Source organism: Pleurodeles waltl, chromosome 9, assembly GCF_031143425.1.
Source record: "Pleurodeles waltl isolate 20211129_DDA chromosome 9, aPleWal1.hap1.20221129, whole genome shotgun sequence".
NCBI classification, from domain to species: domain Eukaryota; kingdom Metazoa; phylum Chordata; class Amphibia; order Caudata; family Salamandridae; genus Pleurodeles; species Pleurodeles waltl.
The window spans coordinates 414,834,533-414,862,220 of NC_090448.1; the positions used below are offsets into that span (position 1 = coordinate 414,834,533).

Here is a 27,688-nt window from a genome sequence, read left to right on the forward strand (position 1 = left end):
ACTAAGACACTGATGCACCCACTAAGACACTGATGCACGCACTTTCACACCGAGACTCACAGCCACTCTCACCCTTAGATACACCCACGGAGAGATAGACTGCAGCCAACTCCCGGCGGTGCACAGCCAAAGAGCCATGTGTAGAGTAGGGTTGGGTGGTTAGGGGGCGTTGGCTCTAGGGTCTGGCTGCAGGCCAGCCCTTGCAGGCAACCACTACTGGGCACGGTTATGGAGGTTGTGCTCAATTGCCACTGCCACGCGCGTCGGTGGTGGGATTAACGGTTAGTAGTGAAAATTACTATACATTAAAAAAACACATAGAAATTCACTGAAAAATCCAAAGGTTACAGAGACGTTATAGTTAGCCTCACATTTTAAACGTGCAAAACCATAGACATTCACCTGTTACAGGTATTTATCTCAAGTAACTATGAGTTGTGCCCTAAGGTAGCTATAACTTGCGCCCTCGCCATGAACTGCTAAATACCCCACAAATTACAGCACTCATGACATCTTTGATAACATCACTGATAATATCAATGTAATGTTTGCAGTAACATTTTTCAGGAAAAAATTGTGCCTGGGGGGCGCTAGTTATAGTGATTTCAGATAACTCTAACTATAACAGGCAAATTTCTGTGGTTTTGTCCATTTAAATGTGATCTGAACTATAAGGTCCCTGTAACCTTTGTTTTTTTTCAGTGAATACCAGAGTTGGCGGCTGTGGCCGTTTGACACATAAATTTAGAAATATGGATATGTGGCCTAAGTACACATAAATGGTATGATTGTGTATGATCCAAATACTGGAAGGTTCACCCGAAGTCTTGCTTGGGTATACTTGCAAGTGTTTGTTTTAACACTGGGCTTAAGAACATTGCTCAGCACCCTTGCACTGGTGCACAAGTGGGGCTAATCATTTTAAATATTACTTACACATAGACTAGGACTTTTGTGAGCCACCAAAAATGTACTCATGACCCACCAGTGGGTCCTGATCCGCAGTTTGAGAAATGCTGCAATGGGGCACCTCAGTGCAAAGAAATATGATGTGCAATCTTATTTTAAAGACATTGCTCCATTGGTGCCCTCTTTTGGGAGTGTTAACCTGTGCATTTCCCTACAATCCACAGTGGGCCCATGGGGGATCCTGTTGCTGTTGGCATTTGAAAGGCTGGGATTAACAAAGGCACAAATTCAACTGTATAATATTGCAACATTTATATAACACTTATTATTCCAAAGTAGGGAGCTGAAACTCTTTCCAACTCGGGTATCACACTACATCATGATGGGTTTGTAGTTGGAAGTGCAATGTCCTTTGTTGTGAGGAGTCTTTCCATGTCATGCATGATAGCCACCAAGGTGTGGTTCCCATGTTATGAAACGCATTGCTTAGCAGTGTGATGGATGAAATGTAAGAGAGAGGCCCACAATTTATGGTTTTAGTAAGCAAACAACTTTGTTCATAGTTCACATAGCTGGTTACTTCACTGTATTGTCCATTCTGCAGTGTTGGTTAAAGTTTATGGTCCTGGGTAGGCATAGATTTGACTTAGACATGGTAGAGAGATCTGCTGGGATAGCCTTTGTTAATATCATTGCATATCCTATTGTCATAGTGAGATGCCAAGAAACAGTCATAATACATATCTTGTGGAGACCTGCAGTGGTAGACTTAATTAAATTCCTCAGTTGGCCAGCAGCATGTGGCATATCACTTTGGTTATTCCAAGCCTCATCCGTTGGTGATGGGTGGTTTATTGCTGTGGATTTGTATATGACTGGGCGATGGGCATGCCTCATAGTCCTTTTGTCTTATTTGAGCCTGAGTGTTAGGAAGTATAAGGGAGTTATTATGCAGCCTATATGAGCTACAATTGACTGCCCGAACACAGAGCGTTATAGTATTAGTGTTGACCAGGAGAGTAATATATTGTATTGTAATTGAATTTATATGGCATTTACTTTTCTATCGTTGACAAGATGTTAAATCACTTTCCACCATGCAGCTTGCTGCTCTTTAACCTAAGTTTGGTGTTTTTTCCCCAGTGCTTGTCGTTATTGGGATTAGTTGTGTGCTCTTGAAGGAACCATTTAATGTATTTACTCTAGTTTCAATGTGGGTTATTAAATTAATGCGCCTTATGTGTGATATTTAGTGGGAGAGTAGCATTTTTCGGACTCATTTTCCTTCTCTTGTATTTTTCTTTCTGATAACCTAGGAAAATCGTGAGGGCTAAAATTAGCTCTATAAACACCCTGTGAAATCCGTACAGTGTGACCGCCTGGCTGAATTCCAGCCCTGAAGCAGTCTCGGCCACGGAATCAACAAAGAAGCCTTTAATTTTCACAGTTTATCAAATGCAAAGAATTATTGTCCGTCCTGCACTGCAAATCAGCTGCAATGCAACTTTTCTTGATTTTCCGTCAAGCATATGTTGCATGTTCTTTCTATCGCTTCTACCACCCTTGGGGTGGGGGGCATGTTTTAATTCCTCTCTTGAGTCCATTGCCAGAATGTATTTCTGCTCGTTGTGTGCTGTGAAGTTGTCTTCATCTGATGACCAGTGTTTAATTTGAGCCAGTGGTTTCTGGTGCACGGTACATGCGCTAAATTGTCAACACTAACACTTACGACAGTCTGCCACAAGATGGCTCTATCAGTCTAATTTAGAAATGAGCACAACAGTTTATTGATGATATACATTAAAACAACTAATACCTGCCTCCCGAGCCATTCGAATAACTTTGGGGGCCTGGAATAGTCTGAATTGTCACACTTGTAGGTGTGTGATGGTTAGTAGTTCTGTTGGAAATGTCATTGACAGTGCTGGCAGGGGCACTAGATGGAGCAAGGTAAAGTGACTTCCTCTTGAGGGTCCTGGCACTTAATTCTTCTGCACTTCCATTTGTGAGTAGCTCACTTCACAGCCCGTTCCCACCCATTTGGAGAACCAGTCCATTATGTAGAATATACTATCTGAATTTACTCTATGGAGGTGATACATCATGGTTTATATTGCAGAAACTTGTTAATCATCATGTTTTATGCAAGCTAATTGAATACGTGCTGTGACTGTTGGTTGTGTATGTGTAAAGGGAAAACTTTGTACTAGCGAAGTTAAGCTAAACTTACATGGAACGGACAGCTTTGTCTACATAGCTGTAGAAGATATTCTGCCTTCTCGTGTGTTTAAAGGGTAATTTTATTTTTGCTGATAATGCTTTCTGCAGATGTATAGAAATGACAGACCACACTGGCTCCACATATGTTGAAGAACATTTTGGTATACGTATGTAGAAAAGACAACCAACCACACAGCTTTAGAAGACCGCTTTGGCTACACATGCAGAAACAAATAAACTGCTGTAAAGCGCCTACTGCAGAAGTAGTGCTTACAGGTTCCTGTCAACAGGAGGTTGCATTCTCCTGTCCTGTCTTCTCCTGTGTTTTTGTCTTACAGACGCTTGTCATCTGGTAGTTTGTTCCAGTTGGTTCATGTGAAAATGTCATGAAGTACACAATCCACAGTCCCTGTGTGCTCCACAACAGGGTAGATCTTGCTCTTTCTTTTGACTGATGTTCTTAGTTTCAGCTGAATGAGCTTTGAACATTAACTGTGTTTGTCCGCTTGAAGCACAGCCATGATTGACAGGCCCTAAGCAGTATTTAATACCATGACATCACAACAGTGTTGAATTCTCAGTCTATGACAGCATAAAGGTACAACTGTCTGTGACATCACTACAGTGAGGTGTTTCATGTATGTAATGCTGTGCCATTGTAATACGTCCTGCCTGTCATGTCATATCGATGTCCTGTAACATAAGTTCTAGGTCACTTCCAGGTTTCTCTCCACCGCCCCACCCCTCCTCTGACTCCAAGCCTCTGGAGGACTATCTTTTTCTGCCATGACTATTTGAACACAGAGCTGGTGCTAGAATAACTCCTGCTCAGGACCAAAAACTGTAAACAAGATATCAGGTTGAACAACCCAGAGCGGTGACCGGCTAGTTAGACTACCATCATAAGAAATACCATAAAGGGACTTGCAGAGCAGTTCAAACCCGCCAGCTTACGGCGCTGTGTCCCATAAGCCGATAAAAGCGCCTCAGTAGTTATTATACATGACATGCAAACATTTCCCACATAGGATCAAAAAACAAGCACAACATTCTTCCCGCTACAAACCCTACACAGCGTACCTTGCTGCCCTGTAGGCAAGTGCTTCAGTACTCCAGATTGTGGGTAGTGAGTGCTATACAAATACTGCAGTCTTATGCCATGTTCATTCTGGAAGGTTGCTAATTACTAATGGCTGGACTGATAATTAAACCAAGGCAGTAGCATGCTGAACCAGTCTTTCCCTCTTTCCAAACCTCCCTCCATTTACCACCTGCCGCTGTTTTAGAACTTCACAAGAAAAGGATGTTGACCTACAGTTAAAATGTGATCTTATGTAATCCCATCCAAGAGTCCCTCGGGTGACATCTTTGCAAAGAAGAGCATCTGTATTTTTTTAAATTTTTTATTTTTTAAACTTTTTTCTCTGATTAAACTCTTGCCAAGCTGAGTGCAAGGATTTGAACAAAGTTATAGTTGTCACAATTTTTTGCAGAGTCTATTAAAACCAATGCGATACATTCATTAGAAGTGGGGGAGCCTCAGAAGGCTTGACCAAAACCCCTGACTCCAGCAAAGCTCGAGGTCCTTTTGAAACCTCAAAGCAAGAGCCGAGCCTTCATGTGCTTTCTGGCCCCACCCCTTACTCAAGAAACATTTACTACATACTCTTCTTGTTCTTGATTTAACATAATGCGTTTATTTAACTCAAAGGACTGATGTAGCCAGTACTTAATTTGTTTAAAAAAAAAAAAAAAAAAAAAGAGTACTGGTGCCCAAAGCTCTGCTCACATGCCAGTGGCCAGTGCTTTTAAATGTCTGTGTGCCAAATGTGAATTAATCCACCTCATTCTTCTTGAATCCACTATTAGATACTCTGCCCCCCTTATCTGAGTCTTGCAAGTTCCTGCGATCTCCCTTTGGATTTTTTTCCATCTTTTTCTTCTTCCTTCTTTCCTCTGTGATTGTTTCTCCCTCTGTTGCTTTTGATTAGTGACTGATGAAAAAAAAAAATTCCCAGTCCCCAAAAATTAGTGGTGTTGGCAACCACAGGATGTAGCCCCCTCAAAGAATCAAAGACAAAACATTAACTTTTGATATAAAATGGGAGCGAGAAAGAGACCCACATCTAGAGGCTGAATTGTGCAATCATGAAATCTGGAACCAATCTGTACTTCTCCTCTTGATCAAACTATGTGATCCTAGGCATTTACTATGCCCCTTTATCCTTTGTCATCCCATTTGAGAGCAGCTTGAAATGCATTTGTTGAGAATGTTTAGGACAGCGGGGAGGCATGATCGTTTCTAAACATGAATGTGGAAACAATAATAACTTTAAACGCTTCTCAGTGCAGTGATTGAGTCTAATGCTCTAAAGCATAAGATTTCTGTGTGTTAAAAATACACTTTTTTGAACTTTGGAGAATCTTTCTTATTTTTACCTGACATTTGATTCACATGCAAAATGTGTTGCTGGCTTGGCAGGAGTTAGGCTCTCCGGCCGAGCCAGGCTGCTGTTCGTTTGCTGGCTCAGTCACCTTACACTTGGATGACTTGCCAACTCAGCGTTAGACACAGAAGAGAGAGAGAGAGAACAAAAATTATATATAGGGATAATTTAGTAAAATTATTAAGCATTTGGAAATTGTATAGTTCGGTTGTTGTGCTCCTGCCGGCGTCCCACCCAATGTGTCTCTTTCGGACAGGCAGGACGTACCGCTTCTATGGCGCCTGGAGGCTTGTGAAGAGCGCGCAAGACTGCTGCACTCATGTGAAACTTATCTTCGGGTGGCCAGTTTGCTTCCTCCTTCTCCCTGGGGGTGTCTACTGGAGGACACTATTAGCGCCTCCATGTTACTCTTCCTTCCTCCTCCCAGGATTCCTTGGTTCAAACTTCTTGAGAAGTATATCTGAACTTACTCCAAAGTGGCCAGCACCAAAATGGAAACTATAGCCCTTCCCCAGTCCACGATGAGTTCATGTGTATTTTCTTCCTTGGCCTGTAAAATGGGGGGCGTTTATTCAATGCTTCAAGCAGTCCTGTTGTGTTCCTGTGCTCCTGACCAGTTTAATGAGTTCTTTCCTGGATTCTCTTGCTCCTTGCGTGTTTTCCCCTGGGTCATCCTCGCCAGTTCTTTCCTAGCATTCTTCAGTGTCACAAAGGTCCATTTCATCCACAGCTGTTCCTCCATCTTCATACCCCAGTCATCCTTCCAGTCCTACACTTCAGTGTCGTCTTGGATGGTTTTTGCCTTCGGGCATTTACCTCTACTTTGGGAACTTTTCTGGCAGTGCCTTCTGCTTAGAGGCTACCTAGTGTCTGCAGCAATGTTGCTACTGGAAGAGGTTGACCAAACATCTTGCAAACTAAGACGGGGCACCTGAACCAAGCCATAGCCAAAGATTCTCCAATATAAATCAGCTTTGTGACATTAGTAACCTATTGCCAATATGATGCAGTGCACCCTTTTGTTTTTTTTAATGAAAAATGTGAAGTATTAATTAAAACACTTAGTTCCAGTAAAAAAAAAAATATATCGTAATGCTAAATTCATATATTTTACGAATTCAAACACATCCTGTAGGAGCTCCTTTTGCTTACATACTGAAATGGCATTGATACTTGTTTTTACTCTAAGTATAATAAATCGTTGGTGGTGCCATCTATTAGGCTCCATCTTTAACAAAGTGCATATACAGACTATGTGTATCAAAGAGTCCAATGTATGGTCACATTGCGTGCCTTCTCGAGCACGGATGCTGCTTTACAGTTCAGGATAGACTCTCAAACATAAGCCCTAAAAAGTAGCCTTATTAATTTATGAGTCACCTGTTCTGAGTACTGGTAATCAAAAAGAGGTTGTGTATGTTCAAACGTATTTCTGTATGGGCAATCAGGAGTGTTTCCTTTTTGAGAACCCTTGAAGGAAGTTAGGCCATTGTGCACCTAGATCCCCCAACTCCTGACATCCAAACCTCTGCTTTGAATGACTTCCCAGAAGTAAGGGGAGTCTGGTATGCTCCACTTCTGCTAACGTGTGAAAATGACAAAATATTGAAGTAATACTGTCACAAAATGAGCCAATTCACACTGCACTACATAATATGCCATTTCTTGCAGAATACTTTAGTCTGCTCTGCCAAATAATTTGGTTCTCTCCTGCCGCATAATTCCAGTGGCCCTAATGACGACTTTGGTCACATATAAGGTACAAATTAGAACTGACCTGCTTGTTACTTAATCCTGTCTCCCTTTTCATAGGCTATTATGGGAGCTGAACCCCAATAAATTATCCACTTCGATTTTTAACTCTGGTCATTTATCTCTATGGTTTATGTTTATCTAGCGGTAAATGACACCACACTCTTGACATATTAGCAGAATGGAAATCAAAACAGAAACTGGATCACTCAAGGACTGAATTCTAGATCAGAAATAAGTTTTAAAAGTTTTATTACAGAATTCGTAATATAAACGATCTAGAAAAATGCATAGATCACCACGGAGGCTTGAAATGCAGAGCATAACATCAGAAGTCACAATAAAAATCCTTATTTAAGCAGTTAAATCTCTCCAGGTTCTAATTGTCAAACCCGTAGAGTACTGACAGCACTCAAGGGGGGAGGATAGAGCCTCAAGACAATCGGACCGAATCTCTGGAGGAAAATGAGAAGTCGTCGCCAACCCTTCAGAACTAGGGTATTTTTTATACACATTTTATGCGTAAACAATTAGCAAAGCTGCATGTTCAGCACGGCATGATCATGGTTAGATTGCATTTGCAAATTGAAAGGTACTTTGTAATAATTAAAACTCTTAGCACTAACTCATCTTTTTAGGTAAAATAAATATTCTATTTGCCTCCTCAGCATCTGCACCTCGAAAAATGTACACTACAGTATGAAACATTTCTCCAACAAAACCTCAGACAATTACGTTAGTCTGCAGGCCTACATCAGAACTTCCAGCGGGGATCCTTCAACATGATACATAGAGTATAGGGTGGAAAGTTTCATTCACAATACACGCTTTCTAGAGATAATCAGCATTTTCTTCATCTCTCTGTGCTCTGAAGAAACTGTGGGGAGAAAAGACTCACAGCGGGTCACTGATTGGGAGGTGGGAATAAACAGGAGCAGGATGAGCAGAACACCAGAACCTTCATCCATTCTGAAAAAATGGAGCCCCTCACAAAAATGCAGCATAACTGCACTATGTTATTAGTTACATTTCTAATCAACATCATTGTCATTTTAAGTACCTCTTCATGAGTTAATATGTCACGATCATATGCATCAGTAACATCAATTAACAACTAAGTTGCACAGATCGTTTGTAACCCAAAATCTACACATAATAATCTTTTAAACTATTATAGTAAAGTTTAACTTCCTCTCCCGGATCCTATGAAAAGTACTTTCAATTCAGAGATGGCTGGCTGGTCATAAAGGACGTTTAAGACCCTATACATATATTCTGCTTCAGTTTCTAAGGAACTTTTATGAGAGGTGCGGCGTATGTTGGGGCCTAGCTAAAAACTGGTGACTTGGAGTCCTCTGCTTGATTCAAATTTCTAAATTGAACCTTCCATTGATGAGCTGCCGTAAGAGATTAGCAGGCATCCTCATACTTGTTTAGAAGCTTTTTTTCCCTCGCACGCCCACCATTCATATAGACTTTTGCCTATATTTTGAAATTATAAAGCACAATAATTTTTGAAGATTGAGAAGGCCATTTTTTTATTTTCTTTCATAGTGCAAGAGGAAGTTAAGCGTTTATTATGTAGTTGGAAACATGTCACATGACTGGTTTTTGCTCCCTCAGGGGAGAATAAGATTGATTATTAAAATGTGGCTCATTGTTTTGTTTGCGTATTTTAGGGGCTTTGATGTTTTTGATTGCATCAATAATGTCCTTTAAACTAGAAATGTATTTTTTGTATCACTATTTTACTGTTTGGGTAGTGAATTATACCCTCCCTTTAACAATCTTTGTTCTAATGAAGTCTTTTGGTTTTGTTATGATATATATTGTCCCTTGTTCGTATGCATGGCCTCTTGATGAAGGGTGTGAACTTTAGCCGAGCCCTGTGCCAATTCCTCTACCCACAGATCCCACTATTTACAGCCTTTGGCTCTACATAGATTCCCCTGGATACATGATGAGATCGTTGGCCATGCCCTGCTGCACAGGAGCATCGAGGGCACAATTTGGTCTTTTGGCCTTGGGCCGTGCCCTGCCTTAAGAGACGTAGGCCTTAGTCCATGAACAGGGACTCTGAGCACAGGGCTAGGTCACATCATGCACCCAGTGCCTGCTGGGCCCACGCAAGACCTTTGGCAACCCTCTGCGAGCTCTTACACCAGATCCCAATCGCTACTTCTGGGGCTGGTCAGCTCTAGCATACACTGGGAAGAGAGCGTGTTCACAGCCACGCCCCCATCCTGTACTCTACGTTTGATGTGTTTTTTCGCCACTGTGGAAGTACAGGGTTCCCACCATGACTACATGCAGTGCACAGCATGTTGCCTTCGACCAAGCCCTTTGTGTTGTACCAGTGCCACCAGTATCCACCAAGCACTGCTTTCAGTCTGCCTCGGGATTATGGAATAAGGTACAGCCCTTTCCCGCTTCATCCAGGACTTAAGGAAAGAGTTCAAAACTCGGGTCTTCTGCATGTTTTTCTTATCTCTCGTTGACTGTATACTTGCCTTTAGCCCAGTACTATACTCTGCTGTCTTTATGGCTAGATGTGTGCTCTACAAATACCACATACATACATACCTATATATACTTCTGCTATTAACCAACAAACAATCTTAACAGGATGTCGGTCCAGATCCTCGGATAAAACCTGAAAAGGAACAGTTGGTTTTGTTCCAACAAACTGATTGCAACTGGAGAGTATTGGTGTTGATAAGGTGTCTTTGTTTGACTGAGAATATAATTTTTTTTTTTTTTTTTTTTTTCCGGATAATCTGAGTGTTTGGCATAAGAATTTTGAAAACGTTACAGGCAGGTCTAAAAGTAATGGGTTCTTGGAAAGAAGGCCATTAAAGTGCAATAAGTGTGGGCGGGAGATGTTCAACTTTACCTTTTGTCTTTAGCCAGTCTTGTGGATGCATTAAGGACCGCTTTCAATGAAGTTATTCATAAGTCAGGGAGGCCACTTAAGTACAAGATATTACTTTCCATTCTTGAGATGGTCTATGTGACCTGTTAGGATAATCTTTGGAAATTATTGTTCGATTTAATAAGTCATAATTGGTGAAGAGCACTGTTTGCCAATGGTTTATTTTCTGATCTGGTTAATTGTGTAATGTGAAGCCTGGAATTTTGACATCTCGAATCGTCTTCTATCAAACACCTGCTTCTTTGAGATGGTACGCCATCTTTTTGAGGTAATGTCTTTGTGGCTGAAGCAGATGAACACAAATTCAGTTTTGTTTCTTTTCATTTCAGTGAACTAGCCACAGCCCTAAATGCCATCGACAATGGAAACTGTTGCCACTATGCTTTATTGTAGAGGTTTTCCAAACCTAGGGAAGGGCATATAAAATCTGCTGGGAAAACCTAGAAATTTGGGGGAGGAAATTGTAAAATAAAATAACATTAATATTCCCGAATTTAATGCAGAAACATCAAATCACACATGTATTTACTTTAACCATCCCTAAATGGAAATCAAGTTGTTTGAAATATTTAGGCCTCTGTTACCCTAGGAATATCTCTTGTCATCTCCCCATTGTGTGTCCTGGTCTCAAAATTGATGTTCTTTCCATGTTGATCACTCATCACCTTAGTTCTCTTTTATGTGTTGTGAGTATTGAGCTCTCTCTTGCCTGTTACATTAAGTCAAATAAAAAGAAGACATTGCATAGCATTACACCAATCTGATGGAAAAGAGAGGAACCCTCTGCATGAATGAGTCTTTCTAGGTAGGCAGCTCCTGTGTGTTTGTTGTGAGTTTTATAGAGCAAATCTTGCTGCAAAGCAATGGCGTACATAAGGAAGGGGGATTAACAGTGTGTGGTGCAGAAGGAGAGACTGCAGACCTGGGAACCCACATGAAGGGCACGATATACATTGAAAAGGGGAAAGGAATGACAGGCGAGGTTTATAGGGATAGTCTGGCAGCAATGGGAGAGCTGTTGGTGAGATACTGGTCAGGATAGGATGGTGTGGGAATGGAAACTCTTCTGCAGTTGACGGTAACACCACAGGCGTAAAAAAGGCCCATTTAGGCCCCCCCCCAGGTACGATGGAGGGGGCTGAGCTCCAGGGTCCCCCTCAACACAGAACCCTTGACTGAGAGCTCCCGAGGGAGTCTAGACGTGGGGCCCCTCCATGTTCTTTGCAGGGAGCCCCCTCAAAATTTGTTGCGCCACTGAGTCAACCTGTAACAAAGCAATATGTAGAGAGGGATTTTGCGCTCCACACAGAAGCTAAGAAAGGTTGGTGTCCAATGAGAACTTCTCTGATGGGATGCTATTCCAGACCATGGGAGCAAAACATAGGAATGCTCGACATCTCATCATCAACTGCCTGTGTTTCCTACTTTTGTGCCTGGTGATTTTCTTGTACGTTGTGTGTGCTGAGTTGGAGGTCTTTACCTAGCCCTGGTCACCAGGGCACAAGTCCTAAAAAAAGTGGGGGACTAACAAATTTAGGGAGTATGAATGTGACATCACTGTGCGTGATATCACGACACATCGCAGGAAGTGACATCACAACTGATATCCTTAAAGGAAGTGACACCACAAGCAATGACATCAGATCCTAAGAACTCACACAAATGTTTAGCAGGTCTATCATGAGTACAGCTGAGCGCATTACAATACATAACAAATTAGATTTTGCGTCGGAGGTTGTACCTAAAAAGTGATGCAGCTCAGACGCAAAATCTGGGTCTCAGCTTATACATATATTTTTTTAAACTCTGCCAAAAGGTAATTGGCAACAAGGAGACATGGCAGTAAATTAGTTCTGCTTAATTGGTTTCAAAGCCTGCATTTGAAAATATCTTCTGGGGTTAAGACACCTGCTGCAAAGATCTTTGGATGCCCAGTAAATCTCCAGGAATAATAATACTAATGGAAAGATAGCTCTGAAGGTTAACACATTTGCTGGAAAGGTCTGTGTTTTGTCTAGTCCCGGTTTTGAATCAAAGTAACAAAAAGGGTTAATATGTATCCTGCTAATTACTCCATGTAACACGCAGATGACTGATTTTTGTTTTATGTGAATGGGTAAGTGAGTGGCTGCTTTTAACACTGAGATCCTTTTGCTACTTGCAGTTTATAAATTGCAACCCTTCTAATATACTGTGAGCTATGAAGGGCATGTGACCTCTACACCTTGTAACCCTCACCATCTTCTGTAACACGTCAAGTGTATTGATTTATGAATATGATTTATTGTCAATGTATAATGTGTATGTGTGATCTAAAGGACTCTGACACCCTGCATTGGGATGAGTAGCGCCATAAAAGAAATAAAACAAAATAGTTGTCTTTAAATTATTGCTTGTGTCGATACTGGGACAGAGTAACACATCTAACATTCGTACATTGCATGCATAGCTCTTATATACAGGGACTGTAAAAAGTGAAAAGCGTGCCTCTCATAAGTACTTGTAAAGTAATAACAAGCTGTGTGTCTTTGTTACCCCCTCCATTGCATATGCATCTAGGTGTGAGGCTCCAGCTAGAATACTCCAGCAAAAGGAGGCCTGATTGCTCCTTAACGTCAGTCTTTGTTTTGGGCTAGCTGCAATTTAAAATAAGGAAGCCCCCTCGCCTGCACGTTACTGCTCAGCAGACAATGTGTAGGTGCTGCTGAATGTGTCCTGGTGTCTGAAAATTACACCTGGACGAGTTCAGCATATTTTTTGTGGGGCTCAACTTCTTGGCAGGGGAGACTACATCCACCCTGTGATAAGTGAGTAGACCTCGACTTGTGCCCTGCTGATCCTTCAATATTCCAGGGTGCAAGAGTTTACTACAATGTAAACAGTGAAACAGTTGATTTCTTTGAGGTTTAATGTGATTGTGTCAGACTTGTGGGGAGGCCTGCCGGGATAACCCACTTCTGTGGAGTCTGTGGATACCAGGGGCCAGTCAGTGAAGCACTACTTCTGTTAAAATGTGAAAGAACAAGCGCTTGAAAGGTGTTTTTTAAAATTTGGTTCCAGAAGTATGGACTTTTCGCTGAAGCGCAGGGACTGTTGAGCTGCTGTTGTCACTATAAGATCTCATGGACTTGTTTCTGTGGATGGTTCAAGCAAACCCATCGGTAGCTAGGAGAGTTAATCATGTCCCTCTTGTTGTTTACAGTCACTTGTGATGAGCACATCGTTTTTCTGGGTGGGCTGCAGTTTGAGATTATCCTCATACAGGTTTGGTTTTCCTAAAGACTGCCTTGCTGCAATATGTGTCATAGCCACATGAGCCTTTCAGAAACAGTTGTGTGACTCTTATATTGTAAGCTGGTGAGACTGCTTCAAGGGACTCCATGTAAAGCTTGAAGTTCCTGGTGAAAGGATAGTTTGTGGGGGATGTCGCATGAGAGGTGTATGTCCTCATAGCTAGAGGAGATCTCTGGACCAGATTAATTTTATTCTACAGGAATTATTTGAGTCCTTGTAGTACAATGCAGAGGTTACTGTATTTTGTATTTGTAGAGTGCCTTCAACAACTTGGATGGTTGCCTTCTCCATAATGCACTGTGATTAGAACCCAGGCAAATAGTCTTGAAGAAGGTTATTGCATTGGATCTTATACTGGACATGTTTAATAGCCCTCTCAATGAACTTTGCTAGAACTGGGAGCTGGATTATTGGATAGTTAGTTTTATGAAGCTGTGTTTGTAGCTATTTCCCTTGGTGTCTCGTGATTCATTTGTTGTCCTCTTGTTCTTGGCTATACCTTGATGGAGTGTTCAACCTTCATGGAGTAGGGCTTGAGTGGGGCATGAATAGTTGACTGAATAGGTGGTTAAAGTTGAATAATAGGGTATCTAGGTCAGTGTTTAGGTCAGATGTGGCTGCCAAGGATATTGTGCTGTCAGGAAAATGTTGAAAAATCTGGTCATTTTCTTTGTTGGGTTTGGCTGACCTTGGTAAGCGGAAGTTATATGACTATGTAATAATCAATGGCATCATGGTTGGTACAGTTCATATTTTGTGGTGGATGGCAGCTGAGATTTGGTTTTGTGGTGTATATGAGGTCACAAATTTCTTTTTTGTGCTGGTAGGGAATATGATACTGAGTGATGATGGTAGCTTCCTGTTTGAAGAAGTCCTTTATGGTCTTGGTGTAAACATCACATTGGAGATTGAATTTGAGAGGAAGATATTGGTGTGGAAGCTTTTTCTAAATGTGCAATACCCGGTGGCAAAAGTACTTTTGAATTCTAATCATTTTTATAAGGAATATAATCTTAACCAATGAATTAACAATGTTGCACTTGAAACAATTGTATTTGGAGGTTTAGAAGTGTGTTAATTAATGGAGTTTAGCTGTGCCACAATTTCGTAAAGACGCCATTTTATTAAAATGGATGCTGTATGTTCTGAAATTTTGCTCCTACTCCTTAACCCTCCCAGTCATTGTCCCCCTGTGTGTTTTCTCCTCAGTTTTTGCAAAGCACAGGGCATTTTGACACAATTGGTAATTTTCCTTAGAGAGCATGTATTGTGAATACTACTTTTTTGTGTTCCTAAAGTAACTTTCTGAAGGACTATTCCGCTGGAGGTTCCGATGCAGGTCTGCTAGCACAATGGTGTATGAGTCTTTGAGAGCGTTGCATATTGGGTTGTGCATCTCCAGACTGCGCTCTTGCTGTGGAAGCTAATGAAAGATTTCTTCTACCTTAGAAATGGTTGGGGTTACAGCTATTTTTGTGACTATCCTCATTCTGGTTTGCCCAATATGTATTCTCATTAATCATGCTATGCTATATTTGCAGTTTTGCTTGTTACTTATGACTAAAATATATATATAAAAAGCCTTGTTTTGGGGTAGAGCCAGAGAGACTCTGATCTACTAGAGACACTGTCTGATAGAGAGGCGTTTTCATTTTCCTCACAGGACTAGTTCTATTAGCTTGATGACTTCCTCTATAAGATAATTCTGATTTCTGCCTATGTACTCTCTGTGGGTTGAGCCTTGGTTGCATATATTTTGCTTCTTCTGTTATGCCTATAATGAGATTTGTAATAAAACAGTTTAACATTTTATTGATATAGAAATTAGTTATGACTGGTCCCAGTGACTATATTTATTACTCTCCTAAGTTGATTTGTGGGCTTGATTTGGAGGAAGGGGGTGACTCTTATCTCTAGATCAAGGTGCCGGAGCCAAGCTGCGGAAAGTAAATTTTGGGGTGACCAAAATATTGGAGTGCAAAAAGTATTGGGGTTTGACTTCCACATTGGTAATCAACCATAGTGTGCTGCATTCTTAGCTACAGAGTGAGACGTGATCAGCAAAGCATGAATTGAGTTCAGTGTGTTTTCTGTGTGAGTGTGATTGTTGTGTAGGCTAGCTGTGTAAGGCTGGTGTGCTCATGTGTGGTGTTTGCATGTGTGTGAAATGATTGGGTTGGTGAATGGTTATATAAAAGGCATTCTCTTGGGGTGTTGATCAGAGAAGCTGTGATGCTGTGTGGTATGTGGTGCTTGAATCTGGATCTGTGGCTCTTAGCGAGGCCCTACCAGATGTAAAAAGGTGATGTCCTTGCTTTTGTCCACCCTATGCTATAGACACTCGCCTTTGTTGCAGTGATTCCCTGTTTGGGGTCTCGCTCTCAGAACAGTCTGCATTTCATTGGCGCCTCATTACTATAAATGAACAGCTGGGTCACTTCCTGGGTGTTGGCTTCCCTAACTTAACTCAGATAAAATACCTTTGTCTGTACACTTTCTTGTTTGTCCATTAGTGGAAATAACAAGACATTCTGACACTGCATAAGATCTTAAAAATGAAGGCAGCAGTGTTCTGTAAACTCTGCTGTTCAAACAGTGATATCACCATAAGTCAGGGAAAGCCAATTTACAGAACTGGTTTCAGCTGTTTAGTTGTCAATCCTCTGTTCTTAACCCTTTTGCTGCTAAGTCTCCTCCCCTTAAACCCCCACCCACAGTGCTAAGCCTTTTTTTAAATTTATTTTTTAAGCTATTTGCAGTAGTTCGCACATAGGCTTCCATAGCTTTCGTCCACATAACGTGTCCACGGCAAATTTGCGTCTTTTATTTTTTTTGCCAACATTTTGGGGATTCTAAAGGTATTCATGGTTTGTGGATTCCCCTGCAGGAGAAATTAGGCTAAATGCTGCTGAATGTTGGTGTTGGGTCTTTTTTTTTTTTTTTTTTTGCTGCAAATGGCATCAACAATGGGTTTGCAGTGCTAAAATCACCATCCTCCAGCTTTCAAGAATAGGCAGACTTGAATCCGAAAACCACATTTTTTTAGCACAGTTTTGGCATTTTACTGGGTCATAGCCCATTTTTTTCTGGTTTCGGCCTCCTTTAAGTTAGTGGTAGGAACGGGTGTGAAACCAATGGTGGATCCCAGAAAGCTATACACAGGGCAAAATCCAAACGACCACATTGGCAAGTCTTATTTAATCAAGTACAGCTATTTTTATATTTTTAATACTTACTGGTCCCTTCTGGCGAGTTGACACTGAACAGGTGTTCTGTTCAGTTGGAAAGTGGAGGGGCAATAATAGATGCCCTTAAATCTTGTTCTTATATCACATTTGCTCTGTGTTCACAGGCAGAGGTCAAAAGTCAGTTTTTTTTTTTTTTTTTTTTTTTTTACAATTAATTTTCCTTCTGACTGCAGAGTTTCAGGACTTTGTAAGGTGAACTGTGTGACCTGCTTCTTAGAATGTAAAATAAAAGGTTATAGGGTGATAAGTGTTTCCTAACATACAACATTCCATAACTAAGTCAACTGTGCAAGCATGTCAAAATATATTTCAGTAGTTGTGAAAGCCCTTTTTATGGGCGAGCACAAAGTGCTCCGTCCATTCTGTAATCTCTCTTTGGGCTTGAAACCACGCCCATGCCAGGTCATTCACTTACATTGGTTTGTGGACTTGCCTTTTAAAATCCGCTTGCTTTCATTTGTGAAAGGCATGCATACGACATGCCTTTTCCGGTGTTTAGCCCACCTACACAGCACCGGTAAAGTACCAAAAACATACGAGACTCGATGTTTTCAGCCTGGAGTCCGGACTACTTTATCTGTTTATTTTCCACGCAGCGCGATAGCGCTGCATTTTAAATAGCGCGATTGCGCTGTGTGTTTTTTTTTTTTTTTGCTTTACAACGGTAATAGCTCTAACTCGAACAAATGCGAGACCCGTTGCATTGAAAATGCTTGTTTATATTTCTGTGTAATTAAAAAAATATTTGAATAGGTTGAAAACAAATCAGAATACTTTAGGTGTTGAAGGATATGTTTTCTGAAACCCAATTTTCAAAGATTGTTAATACACTATATAGTTTTATCATTAAAGCTGCAAGTTAGTGGAGAGGTTTTAGACATTTCTTGGAAAGTTTGTGTGTGTAGATGACAATATGTTACCACATTATGGTTTAGTAATAGATTTATTCAAATTGAGTGTTTAAACAAACTGAGAAACACTCCTGCCCTGATGGCAATGTTGTTAGTAAACTAAAAGAAGTCCTAGGTTATGTGGGCTAGAAGTCATGGGTATGTGGGCTAGATTCTTGTGATGCATGCAGCAAACTTTAGTCTACTTAATCAAACAAAAGAGGTTTTTTTTGTACTGCAGAAATGTGGAGCTCACATATTTGAAGGTGCAATTATATGTGAGAATGAAGAAAAAGAGGACTCTGGAAACTATTTGCCGAGGATCACACAATTTGAGACCCGTTTACAGGTCAAGTACATTACATTTAGATCAAGTAGATTATTTAAGTTAGGTGTCAAGGAAACAGTTGTACTTTCAAAATGGGCACATGATATTGAGTTTAAAAGCAGTGGTTGTTTGCACATTTCTGAATTTGGGGATGCACAGACTGGCAAGTGAATTAGAGGACATTTCTCAGAATACCTTTCTTACACACTGTCTTACATTTAAAAGGCACAAATGCATAGAAAAATAATTGGTAAAACACTTGTTCTGTATTCCCCTAAATATCCCGATAAAAATGGTACCTCACTTGTGTGGGTAGGCCTTGTGTCTGGGATGGAAAAAAGGGCCAAAAACGCAATTGACCCTTTTGTGCAATGTGCTTAACTGTGGATTTTGGGTCCTAGCTCAGTCGGCACCGAGGTAAACCTAGCAAACCTGTACATTTTTTTAAAACTGGACACCTAGGAGAATCCAGGATTGAGTAACTTGTGTGGTTCTTACCAGGTTATATTACCCATAATCCCTAAAAATATGTTTAAGAACACATTTGCCTCACATTTCTGTGATGGAAAGTTATCGATTCTGAGGGGATTCAGAAGCTACCTCCCACCCAGCATTTCCCCCAAGTCTCCCAATAAAAATGGTACCCCACTTGTGTTGGTAGGCCTAGTACCCATGACCGGAAACAGCCCAAAATGCAACATGGACACATCACGTTTTCTCACTGAAAACTGACCTTTTTTGCAATGTGCCTAGCTATGGATTTTGGGCTCTATCTCACCCGGCACTTGGGGAAACCTAGCAAGCCTGTACATTTTTGAAAACTAGATACCTAGGGGGAATCCCCAGGGGGAGGATTGGGGTGCGGGGGGAGAGACAAAGACTGTCCCCCCTTTTATTTGGGGTGAGGGAATGGCCAGACCCATGGTGGGCAGCCTGACCACTATTTCCTGCCGTCTTGTGGGCTTTCTACCCCTTGGGGGGGCAGACTTGAGGTAATTACACTATCTACCCCCCCCCCTCCCCCCCAAAAGACTATTGGCAAAAAAATTAAGGGGGCGCAAAATCCCTTGTGCAAGGGGCCGCTCCCCCCCCCCCCCCCGTGGTGGCCTAGTAGAGTGGATCCCTGCTTGGCAATCCCCCTCCTGGTGTGATCCCCAAGCAGAGATCTCCTAGGGAAAGGAACCTTTGGAAAGGGGAGATTCTCCCCTTTCTAATGGTACCTCTCTTGTTGTAATCGGTGCTCAGTGGGCTGAGATATGAATGAAAGCCCATCGGCGTCGATCATCATTTCAGGGTGGGGATATTTTTAGCCTTCGTTGCCGGGGAAGCTCTTCCCCAGCATCCAAGGCTAAAAATATCCAAATGAAATGCCTCTTGTGCCTGCACCAGAGGGATTTCCAGTGCCATGTGAGCGGACACCGGCACCATGATTTCAGATAGCTCCCGGCCGTCTGACGCATGGAAGAGGTTAAAAGTAAAGTGTAATTTTGTGTTTCTTGAGTTAGTGCAAAGATTCTGTATTGACACAAAGTGGCCAGGGTTTTAGGTGACATGGCAGACTTATTTGACAGCCCGTGGGTGTCACCTGTTTAGGAATGGCAACGCTTCAAAGGCTGACCCAGAAACACCCATCTCGCACGCAGCAGCCTGGGTTCCAAAAGCTACATGGGAGTTGCCCTGGTTGACACTGCAAAGGTCACTCTGCGTCATCACTTTAAATGTAATCACGCAAGTCCTTCCTTTTTTTATTTTTTAAGTAGCTCTTTAGTAAAAATCTCACAGTCAATGCCAGCGAAGTGCACTAGCAACATCTAGCAACGTATGGCAAGTTAATAATTGATACCAGGGAATCTTGTGCATCCTACAAATTATCCAGAAAGATGGTACATTTCCATTCGGGTTAACCCTTTGTGATGCTTGTTTGCGGGATGTAGAAGCCAGTATCTATCAGCTATAGCCCCCAAACCCCTCCTATTCATTTAAATTACTATTGCAATGATTCTTCGATACTATGAGGTTGACTGTAATGGCTTTGCCGCAAGCCAACGTGATTATCGAATACTGCTGCTATTTCCATTGGTCATTTCCAGAGCATTCTCTGTAAAGCAAGTATTCTCCATCCTTTAGTCTTATATTCTATTTGTTCCATGTTATACCAGTGTGTATTTTTCTCACCTTCTTTGCATACTTTCCATGTTTAGTTTTGAAGCATTAAAGTTACTTCAAACATATTGTCACCTTTGTTTCACTTATAAATGTGCAGTCACCCTTTGATGTATGGAGGAATTGTCAAAGTACAAAAAGAGTATTGACAGTAAAAAAAAAAATGGCATAGTAGTACCAAGTTAGCTGCACACCAGGTGCCATTTACCATTCATTACGAAAGCTTTTGACTTTTTATTTAACTCTCTAGTATGTCAGTTTGCATGGCTATGAACCTCACAGCCCAAACTGACCTCATCAAAGGACACTAACATTAAGGTAATCAGATCCCCTTTCTTAAACAATCAGTATAGGCATGGCATCTGATTTCCTTCCTCTATAATTATGTGAAAATGAATAAAAATGGAAAACCAGGAGCCTTAATTGTATGTGAGACTAATATGACGTGTCTGCTTTTTGTCCCCTATAGGTTACGGGTACACCACCCCCTTGTCTGACTCGGGCAAGGGCTTCTGCATCTTCTTCGCCTTGGTCGGCGTCCCTTTCACGATGTTAGTGCTCACAGCCTCTGTCCAGCGACTGATGGCGGTCTTCACATATGCTCCGATCAACTACTTCCAGCTAAGGAGGGGCTACAGCCGACACTCTGTGACCAAGGTGCATTTTGTGATCATGCTGCTGCTCATGCTGGTGTTCTTTTTCTTGGTGCCCTCAGCCATATTCAGCACCATTGAGGAGAGCTGGACCTACCTTGATGCCTTCTACTTCTGCTTTATCTCGCTGTGCACCATCGGCCTTGGGGACTATGTCCCGGGGGAGCAGTACGAACAGAAGCTGCGATCGCTCTATAAAATCTGTGTGACCTGTGAGTATTAACTTCAATTATGATATGGTAACCTGGGGCTTCTGGGAATAGTGAAACAGAATTCTGAATTGAGGGGAGCACATTTCTTGGTTAATATACATTGCATTTAAGATAAATTGCCATTCATTATGTTTAAAGGAACATTCCAGGTAATGTTTAGATGGAGAACCCCCTTTGTTTCTGTTTTACTGAGACCCTTTTTCATGCCAATGACATACATTGGAGTGCCGTTGATTCCAGATCCAGATCTGCATGTTCTTTCCTCCAGGTAAGAAAGACCCAAGATAATTTGGTCAGAATCAGAAGTACAGCTTGAAATTAATCCCCCCAATCATATTCAAGACCCATGGGAAAGTACATTTAGTAAACATTCTCTAAAAAGAGTGCTAGACTTGTGGAATACTTGACAAACGTGGTTTAACTCTGGAAAATAAGTTTAAATCTGCAAGGGAAACCTAAGCACCGACTCCTCAACAACAATGTGCTGAACTGTTGAGAGTCCTTTGTTTGGAGATATAAACTAAACTGAGAAGTGACCAAAATTCTCAGAACTTGCGACTTGTGTCTTTTACATTAGCCAACTCTCAGGGGGAAACCAAAAGATAATATGAGCGGCGATGAGATATCAGTTAAAGGTTTATTGTCTCAAATGAAGATAGGCCAACATGTTTCACAGTACAAATTGCTTCATCGGGATCTGTAACATATATCCAAACAATCCTGTATCAATGGGTGTCTCTCAGACCACAGTGCTCAACAATATTTCAAAAGAATGCTCCATCCATATAGAAAATAGGGAAGTACCTTATGTCATGCGCAGTAGTAACCGGCATGGTGCCACGCCACGAACGGTGTAACTAGTGTTGGCTATCTTCATTTGAGACAATAAACCTTCAACTCCTAGCCCTTTGCACCTCATTCTCTTATGATTTGCTTTGTATCGTGTTCCTAGGGTGGCAGGCACAAGTTTAAGAGAGCATTGTTTTGACAGTCAACTTGGTGTATTTCCCCCAATTGTTGTGTTTGTCTCTCTGGAGGAACTGGCTCAACACGCAACAGCAGAATTCTGTTTCAAGATCTTTAAAATTTAGTTCTAAAAAATGATTCTATGAGTGCCCTGCTAGTAGAAATCATGTCATAGATAAAATACAAATTGGCCCGCTCCCTGGATCATAGGACAACCAGAATTGTCATTGACCATGCTCACTGCTACATTAGTGCCACTGTTCTCACCCTTTCAGTTACGAAATTGCCCAGAAACTTTGTGGTACATAATTTATTTAAGACAGGAAGGGGAGCTTTAGGTACATAGGTCCATTTTAGATGGAGAGAATTTAAAATGAAACACATGAATCCACCAGTTAACTTTATTTTGCTCGCATTTTAGGTCTGGCGGTAGTCAAGAACATTTACTTTTACTAATATTATATGTATAATATACTTTACTTTAGGGGCCTTCAGCCAGCCCTCTTCTTTCATTGGTCTATTGTTGTCATTTACGTTATTCTTCTGCCTACTACAGCATAAAGTAGTGGGTTGGCCCACTTAATACACTGGCCAACTTCAGTGTTGAGTAATCACATTCTTCCCTTTCACAAGAAGTGCATCATCTCTACACAAAGAAGATCCCATAAGTGCCAGGTACTCTTATGGTAACCTTTGCTTTTTGAAACTAAAAAAAAGACTTTATTGTTTTCAAACAACTTATTTTTTGGACTGACAAGGGCCTGGAACCTTCCCCAGCAAAAAGTTTGTGAAAAAACATGACAAAACAAGCATTGACAAAGCCAGACGGCTAATTGCCATTGCCAGACCTATTGACTGAGCGGCCATAGATGCCAAGTTATAAGGGCTTCAGAGTCCAGGGCCCCACCAATAATTCAAAGTAAATGCCTATGTGTTGGGCCATGCCCTTACACATTGGTCGGTGGCCAGACCTGTGCAAAGCTGGATGTTTTGCTATGTACTTGCTTTTAGAAAGACAAGGTGTGAAGTAGATTGATCAGCATATGTACAGAGATCTGGAGGAGAGGTTTCCAGGCACACAAGACTACAGTTGCAAGCAGTTGCTTACTTAACAGACCATTATTGAAGCATTGTCACAAGAAATACAGGATATTTTATTTACTTGCTCAAAACAGCCTCTGAAATGCTCCAAACATCTTGACTCCCCTATGTTGTAAAATATTGGAATTTTGACTAATTTATAGGTCAGTAAAATTTTAATATGTAAAAAAAAGATGCTTCAGAATCATAACAAGTACATTTCATTTTCAAATTTCCAGGTTTGTTCATGTCCGTTTTATTGTTGATTAGGGCAGCTCACACTTTCATAAGTCAGTGCATCTCTCAGACGATGCTGGGCCTCTCCCTTCCACAGTGTTGCTCGTGGGAATCGTAGCTCACATGTGGGACGTACCAGGTCTGCCTTATAAATATGGCTGATATTGGAGCATTTCTGTCGAAAGCAGTCACCACTGCTGCAGCTGTGATAACGTGGTGGATACCTCGCAGGGTAATCCTTTCCTGGAATGATGGTCGAATCTACTTTTGATCAATTGTGGGAATCAAATTTTGGTCTAAAGAGTGACAATGTGTGCAACTTGAAATATGTGTTTAACTTGCTAAGAGGCCGAAATCATGTACAAGTCCAACCATGATCATGCCTCTCATATAAGAGGGCTGCAGACAACCATTTTCTGGGGCGACTTCAGTAGACATCAGGCTAACTTCTTGAGGCGCAGCTCTGTAGGTTTTAGTTGGGTCCGATTGCTTTTGAACATACGTTATCAACCTCAATTGCTGAAAGTAACAGTACCATGCTCTTGCATGAACAAAGCTTAACTGGGTGCGGCTGCAAGCAAGAATTTATCCGACAAGGATCCTGGATGCACCACTGAAGTGCAAAGGTGTTGTACCCACCAACAACCAGCAAGTGGAACTTCAGTGGCTGTCAACATGAGCAAAATACTGTATGTTACAGCCCCCATATTGCTGGTCTTTGCCCAAACACGTCAACAGAGTATGGCAGGCTGCAGCCCCTCGTTCCTAGGCAACAATGTCTGCAAAGGGTGCCTTCTGCATCTATCAGCACCAACTCTGAGACTGCCAAATATGGCTTCTGCCCAAAGGAGCCAGGTTCAGAAAATTGTAGGTGTGCCAAGGTCATATGACTGATTTTGAGTATAAATTAGCAATATTGTAGGTGGTATGGTGGTGCGGTTGCTCAACCACTTGTGAAATCTATACCTTTAATTTCCTTGCCAAATCTCTACTCCTGCTGCTTTGGAAACACTGCCATCTCCTTTCATACACTGCCCATTTCCACTTACTTTGCTCCATGTTCAACCTTTTATCAATAAACAGCTTTAACCAGACTCCTTCACAAGAATGCAACTCTTCACAAAAGGTACCCCATTTTATCCCTGATCGGAAGTAAATTGGTTCTCTAAAATTCTGCTGTTCGCTTTCACTGCTTCTGAAAGTATTTTGTGGGACCAAGAGCTCCAAGCATAGCATTACCATTCCCTTCCTAGACACTTGCACACCTTTCAGCGTCATGAAAGTAGTACTACTTGGCTCTCTACAGGAGGACGCCCAATAGCAAAGAATGATTCACATCCTGCTTCTATCTGGCTACTCTTGAGAACTTTAACAAGGCTGTGAAGGCACAGTGTGCAGCTCACAGTGCACACATTCAGCATTTGATTTGCTTTTGATTTGATTTATTATTTGTAAAGCACAACTGTCTCTCCCAGGGTAGTATCCTGGCTCTAAAACAGAACAGGAATGGTAAGACTGAGAAGAATCACAACTGTAGCTTTCCTGAGCAAAAATAATGAGGACCACCTACAGAATGTAGGAGTAGCAGAGGGAGTCCAAAATCCCAAAGACCCAGCTCTTAAGGCATTTCTTAAATGCAGATTCGGACTCTATAAGCCTCAAATGGCTCGGGAGGGTGTTCCAGGCCTTTGCTTCTAGGGACGTAAATGCTTTTCTCCTGTAGTTTTTAGTCTGAAATAGAAAGTTATAAGTAGATTGGCCTGTGAAGATCTTAATGGTCTAAAGAGTAAGGTGATGTTTGACCCTTGCAGAGAGGAATTTCGGGCTAGTCCCTCTGTAGGCTCTGAAAGTAAACAAAATAATTTTGAAAGGTACTCTCTTATGAATTGCCAGCCAATGAAGAGTATTTAGGGCTGCGAAGGAGAAGTTCTCTTAGTAATTTGAGTACTGCCATAGCGGCCGCATGCTGAACTATCTGAAGTCTATGAAGAACTTGTTTTGAGGAGCCAGCAAAAAAGCTATTACAATAGTCAAGCCTGGAGGTGATTAGGGTGCACACTACCGTTTTAACTGGTTGCTAGCTGTAGGAGATCGACAAAAAATGTCTTTAAAGATTTTACTAAGTTGAAGCAAGTACCTGCAGTTTCCAGGGCAGAAGGAAAAACTTGACTCCCAGATTTCTGACCACCTCCACTGTAGGGGGAGGTGAAGGAATATCCTCCGAACACCAAAGTGTGGGAGCAAAATAACTAGTTTTGCCTAGTAGCATGATCTCGGTTTTGTCAGTATTGCACATAAGGTGATTGGCTTGCATACATTTATTAAGAGCACTTAGACAGCTTTTCAAATTAAGTTCTGAACCCAAAGATTATTTGTCAAGGGACAAAATCAACTGAGTGTCATCTGCATAGGAAATAGTATACATCTCAAAGGATGTTATCAAAGAAATTAGCAGTGCCATATAAATGTTAAACTGGGCCGTACTCAGATTGGTCCTGCAGAACCTCTGTGGCAAGCGTGGCATCCTTTGAGATATAGGGCCTAATCTCACCATCTGTTTACGACCAAAAAGAAAAGATTTCAGCCAGAGGTATGTAGAGCCAACTACTCCACACTGATTCGATGTAGGAGGATTTCATGGGAGATAATATCAAAGTCCGCCAACAGGACCAACACAGCATTCTTTCCTTCATCAAGTGTGAGTTTTAAAGTATCAACCACCACCAACAAGGCAGTTTCCATTGAGTGCCTTGGGTGGAAGCCTAACTGAAAGGCATGGAGTGCATTTGTTGTCTCAAAGATTGAGGTTAGTTGACTGTTTACTATCTTTTCCATAATTTTGTTCCATGCCGGCAGCAGAGATATCTGTCTCCGATTGGATAAGTTGGTAGAAATAAGTAAGGGCTTCTTAAGTGGTTTGACCACTGCCACCTCCCAGGCCTCTGGGACTTCAGCTGAACTCAGAGTTGTTCATGATCTGGTTAATCACAGGATTAACTATGTCTGACATTTTATGTAAGACCATTGGCGGGCAAGGGTCATTGGGTGAGCTAGATTTGCATGCCAAAATGGCTTGATGGGACTGATCTAATGAGATTGTGTGAAATGCTGCCAGCTTATTAGAATTTTTTTATTGAAGCAGTTTTAGCTTTAGGAATAATCAGAGGAAGGATTGAGGCACTAAAATATTTACAGATAATCTATCTTTTCCGTAAAATAGAGAGAAATCTTATCACATAGGGCTTGCGAGGTTGGGATCTGACTCTCCTTAGCCTTGGGTTTGAGGAAAGAATTTGTAATGTTGTAAATAGCTTTTTGATCAGATTTAACTAATTTTATTTGCACCGAAAAGTATGTCCTTTTAGATAGGTTAATCTGTTTGTGGTAATCCCTAAGTGATGACCTAAAAATTTCTAAATCATCCGGGTTATAGGCATTCTGCCATTTTCCCTCAAGCTGCTTACATCTGAGATGTTGTCCTCTCAGAGCTGAATCAGACCAGGGGGTCGAGGAGTGCAGTTTGTGCTTTCTTTTGAAAGGAGTCTCGGAGGGAAAGCTATCTACCGCCTGATATTATCCACCTATTAAAATAAAGATCTCCACATTGTCAATTACTTGACCTATAAAAAGAGGTAAAGACTCCAAGTGCTTGTGAACATCTAAGATTAGATATAAATTTCCCCCATCTATGGATGACAGTAACGGATGTAGAAGCATCCATTAAAGTGGGCTTTTCTGACTTGCAGGCAAGAGTGAAAGGAATGAGTGAGTGGTCTGACCAACTCACAGATGGGTTGTCTACAAAAGGCAGGGGGTTATTTGTACAGATAAGATCAAGAGAGTGGTCTCCCTCATGATTAGGTCCTGTCACCAGGTTATGCAAACCCATAAGGCTCATAATGTAAAATAAATGAATTACTTCTGAGTCACCTGTGCACTGGTGAAAATTGAAATCTCCTAGGATGGTAAAGTTTGAGTATCCTAGGACTAAGGGAGCCAGATTATCCCTGAGAGGTTAGGAATTTGGAACCTACCCCAGGGGTGACAGATCAGTATTCCTGGGAGGGATTGTAAGGGAATAACCCTGAAGCAGAATCATAAACAGTGTCTGTTTAAAAATTATAGCGAGCCCTTCCCTCGGCGACAGCATCCGTCCTGCCTAGAGATTAGATAACCTGGGGGAAGTGCTACTGCAGTGTCCGGGCTGCACCAGTCTTTAATCCAGGTTTCAGTTACAAACTAAAATTCTAACACAAAATCATGAATAAGATCATGGGTTTCTTGGGCATGCTTGCTCAAAGACCAGGCATTGATCTAAGCGCCCTGTAAAATGTGCTGCTATGAGGAGCCAGGCGAG

At 41.5% G+C, this 27,688-nt stretch overlaps 1 protein-coding gene across 1 annotated transcript in view; it reads left to right on the plus strand.

Annotated features, from left to right (window-relative positions):
- The window catches only part of KCNK6 (potassium two pore domain channel subfamily K member 6), a 190,283-nt gene that overhangs the window by 78,970 nt on the left and 83,625 nt on the right, over positions 1–27,688 (plus strand). Inside the window, exon 3 of the mRNA XM_069207200.1 lies at positions 20,653–21,048. Coding sequence (XP_069063301.1) covers positions 20,653–21,048 — 396 coding nt within the window. The remainder of the gene's footprint in view (positions 1–20,652; positions 21,049–27,688) is intronic.